Source organism: Cyprinodon tularosa, unplaced genomic scaffold, assembly GCF_016077235.1.
Source record: "Cyprinodon tularosa strain WSP-4 unplaced genomic scaffold, ASM1607723v1 ctg199, whole genome shotgun sequence".
Taxonomy (NCBI): domain Eukaryota; kingdom Metazoa; phylum Chordata; class Actinopteri; order Cyprinodontiformes; family Cyprinodontidae; genus Cyprinodon; species Cyprinodon tularosa.
This window is the reverse complement of record NW_024038729.1, coordinates 558,362-562,158: the sequence shown is the minus strand read 5'-3', so window position 1 is coordinate 562,158 and position 3,797 is coordinate 558,362. Positions and strand designations below refer to the sequence as shown.

Genomic DNA, 3,797 nt, shown 5'->3' with positions numbered 1-3,797 from the left:
TGTTTTCGTCTGCGTGGATCACAAAATGTTTGCAACGAGACGCCGTCATCCAACCGAAGCCTACTTATGTTGAGCAGCGTAAGTCGAGCCTCCTGAGCCGCCACAACAAGCCTGTACGTCAGAACCCGAGAGTCCCAACACCCCCACCCCCTCCTCACCCCCCCTCCCTCCGTGTCCTTGTCCTCTCTGTCCACAGCCCCGTGTATAACGCAAATGAAGCAAGCTCAGACAATCAGTTCATACAAGATCAGAAATTGTATTTGGCAATTTTTTTTAAACAAGTGCATACAAGTACAGCTAAAAGCATTTTAGTTTTTGCCAAGTGCTCGTAGAGTAGCATTAGTCACATTCTACGTTAAACAGGAACTGCCACCAGACCTAGAAGTACATCAAGAATTTTTGTTAAACATCAACAAAGAGGAACGTAGTTCATTATGATGAGTACATACCTTTATCTTCAAAAATATAGAAACACAATGTATTCAAAAATCAAAAATTATACAACCATGTTTACGAAGTATACTCTTCCCTTGGGTCCAATATGTACAAGTCCGTTAGTTTGTTTTGAATGGTATGTATGTGATATTTATATATTTATACTCAGATTTTTTTGCCTCCCCTCCCCAGAAGAAGTGTTCAGACAAAATCAAGGGTCCCTCTCCTTTTTTACTTTGACATCTCCTGCAAGGATGGTGGCGATTTCCCCCTGCATGAAAGCCCACGGTACGTTGGAACCAACCAGGGGACATTTCTCTCCGCTTGGACAGTACACTTCACCCGTGGCCCCTTGCTGCTTGATGCTTTCCCTCGAGCAGGGGAAGCAGAACTTGTGAGAGGGCACGGACGGGCACTGAACAAAGTGTGTGTCCTCCAAACGCTCGTGGCACAGCGTGCAGCACAGGGGTATGCTGCCAGGTACCGAAGAGTCCGGAATGCTTTGGGGGTGCACCGGGTCCATGCCCGGCACTTGGGGGGTGCCTGCCCCGGACGCCTCTCTCTGCGTCAGCCTCCTCTGGTTCATGGAGGACGGCGACAGGGGGCTGCTGCTGTTCCTCCGGGTGGTGGAGTGGACCTGGTTGCCATCCTTGGGGGAGCTGTTCCCGCCCGCGTTGTCTGCCGCCATGATGAGCGCCGCCATGGGGGACTGGCCGTTCTGGGCCTCAGGTGGGGTGGTGCGAGGGTGAGGGGATATCGTGGATGGGGGAGATGTAAAGCTCGGTGGGGGGACTGGAGGCATTTTGAGACCCTCGGCAGGCGGAGGTAACCACTGCTGTCCCTCCCCATTGAGCTTGGCGGCTGTACCCTCTCCCTCTGGCTCCGGTGAGGCTTTTCTCTTCAAGCGTGGGTGCTTTCCTCTGTCTGGAGGTGGGAAAGGGTTGAAAGAAAACAGTTGAGCTGCACAGTTCAGACTAGAAAAGAAAGATCTGCATTTCTGCTGCAACTTATTGCATCACAGGCAACAAAACAAAAGCTAATTAAAGCACATGCCCCCCATTAATCAGCCCACAATAAGCATAGTGCAATTAGTGAAAATATTTTACCTGACTTAGAAGCGGATTGGCTGGTCTCATAGCCCATCACCCTTTGTTGCATGGCCGCATGGTCCTTCTTGAACCTGCTGTCGAAGCTGTGCAGAGCCATCAGGTCCCTCACCGTCTTCGGCTTCCCCCATTCCTGCTCTCGGTTCTTGTGGCTGTCGGAGATCTCCGGCGTCAGGCTGTCCGGTCTGTGCTTGTCTTTGCCCTCCCTGTCGTGCTCGGTGCTGGACACCGACGCGGGTCTCTTGCCCAGATCGGCGGGGCTACCGCCCGCCAGCGCGGAGCTCAGCCCCATCTGTCCCGGTCTGCCGTTGACGGCGTGCACCGGGGTCATCCCCCCGTTCACCAAAGGCACTAGGTTTGGCGGAACCGCGTTATTCCTGCGCGGGTTGGGGCTCTGGCGGTTCAGCTCCGGCGGCTCGTCGGGTTTGGGAAATCCGTTAGGGACCGGGATGCCGTTGGCCTGCCGACCGGACTGGTACTCTGGTCCCAGCCTGGGGGGGCGGTCGGAGGAGAGCGGGTAGCGGTCCAGGGGCTGCGGCGGCCGCGAGCCGGGATCCCCCGCCGCCGGATGGTTGATCGCCTGGATCTCCTTCCCGGAGAGCTGAGACTTCCCCGGCCCGGGAGACCTCCCCTCCTGGAAGCCGTGCGCCCGCTTCAGCTGCCGGGCCGTCTCAATAACGAACTCGATTCGGTCGGCTCCCTCGTAGTTGACGCATCCCCTGCAGACGGGCTCGGTAAAATCCCAGATCATGGCCCAAGGCATGCGGGGCAGGTCGCATAAATAACACGACTGCCTCCTGGAAGAAGCAGCGACCGCCGCGGACGACATGGCTGCTCGTCGGCGACGCACTCCAGAAAAAAACAGAAATAAACCCCCAAAATAAGCCTCTCCTCTGAGCTTCCCGTTTAAAAAATACAAATAGAAAAAAGAAAAATGAAGATACAAGAAAAAAATGTGGTCCTCTTGCGGCTTTTAGAGCAACAAGGCTGAAGTTTTATCGGGAGAAGTTCATGTCGGTGTGTACTTTACTCCGGCGCTCCTCTATCTATCTCCACTGACTCTCTACTACTGGCTCAATGTGGAGCAGCGACGTCACCACGACTAAACGCCTGCTTCCACTTCAGTTTCTATTGACTTGATTTCTTCGACAGACCCCCCCCCCCCCTACCCCACCTCTCCCCCACTTTGCTGCAGCCTCTGTCACTTTTTTTTTTTATTTCTAATTTAATCACTTGAGCTTCTGCCAAAAAAACAATTGAAACCTCACCGCTCCTGGCTGATAGAAAAAAACGACCCCACAGGTTATTATTATAATAATATATATATATATATATACTGTTTTTTGGGGGGTTTCGTTTTTTCTATGTGTTAAAAAAATAAATAAAATAAAATAAATTTGCTTTGTCCTTTATCCGGTTGTTATTCTTGTTTTTCGCAATGCACAGCGCCTCTACGCAATGAGCTGCTACTACAACTGCTGTGCAATGAATGAGGTGGGTCGACCCTATAAGAAAAACAACCCAGCTACTGTAATCCCATTGCAAGAGAGAGAGAGAGAAAAAAAAACGCATGCACTTTTTTCTTTTTTCCTCTATCCGTTTTTCTTCCAGCTGCGCAAAATTTAAAGGGCATATTATTAGGATTACTAGAAAGATTTTACAACCATAATGTTGAACCTTTTTTTTTTTAACCACTCATTTCTGCAGCTACTACTGACCTAGTCTTGTGTTAATAATAAAAAAAGGGAAAAGTAAGCGCCTCCATTAGGCAGAAACCAGGAAGTTCTTGTCATGGGGTGGGGATTTCCAGCCTATGTGTTGTAAACTTGAATGGACTGGGGTTGCAGCATGAGTTTACTCTCGCTCTGCCCACACATTAAAGGGATAGTTCTGAATTTGTTAAAAATTAAAAGCAGTTGCAAGTCCTGACAGTCTGCATAATTCTTTAGTTGCATTTCAAAAAATACTCCTTATGTAGACAAAAAGGTGCTCTGGGCAATGAGCCATATTACCCTTATTAAAAACAGCTGCTGACTGGATCTTAAAACAGACGGTTCACCTGAAAGACCATGAAAAATATTATTCAAATAAATCCGTCATCATTATGCATTGGGGTTCAAATTAGAAGCCTTTTGGCTGGAGCCCAAACCATGATATTAATCATGAAAACTGACTAGATTTCAACACTTCTTTGGTATTTTTCTCTGTTTAAGAACAGAGACGTTGAATGTTTTGTCGTTAAACAAAATTAGTTAA

At 49.2% G+C, this 3,797-nt stretch overlaps 1 protein-coding gene across 1 annotated transcript; it reads right to left on the bottom strand.

Annotated features, from left to right (window-relative positions):
- Nucleotides 1–236: 236 nt before the first annotated feature.
- Nucleotides 237–2,697, bottom strand: irf2bp2a (interferon regulatory factor 2 binding protein 2a). Its single transcript, XM_038284063.1, has 2 exons — nt 1,542–2,697; nt 237–1,359 (listed from the first exon to the last, which is right to left on the bottom strand). Exons 1-2 carry the CDS (start codon nt 2,368–2,370, stop codon nt 647–649), a joined length of 1,542 nt encoding a protein of 513 aa, XP_038139991.1. The 5' UTR covers nt 2,371–2,697; the 3' UTR covers nt 237–646.
- Nucleotides 2,698–3,797: the final 1,100 nt, after the last annotated feature.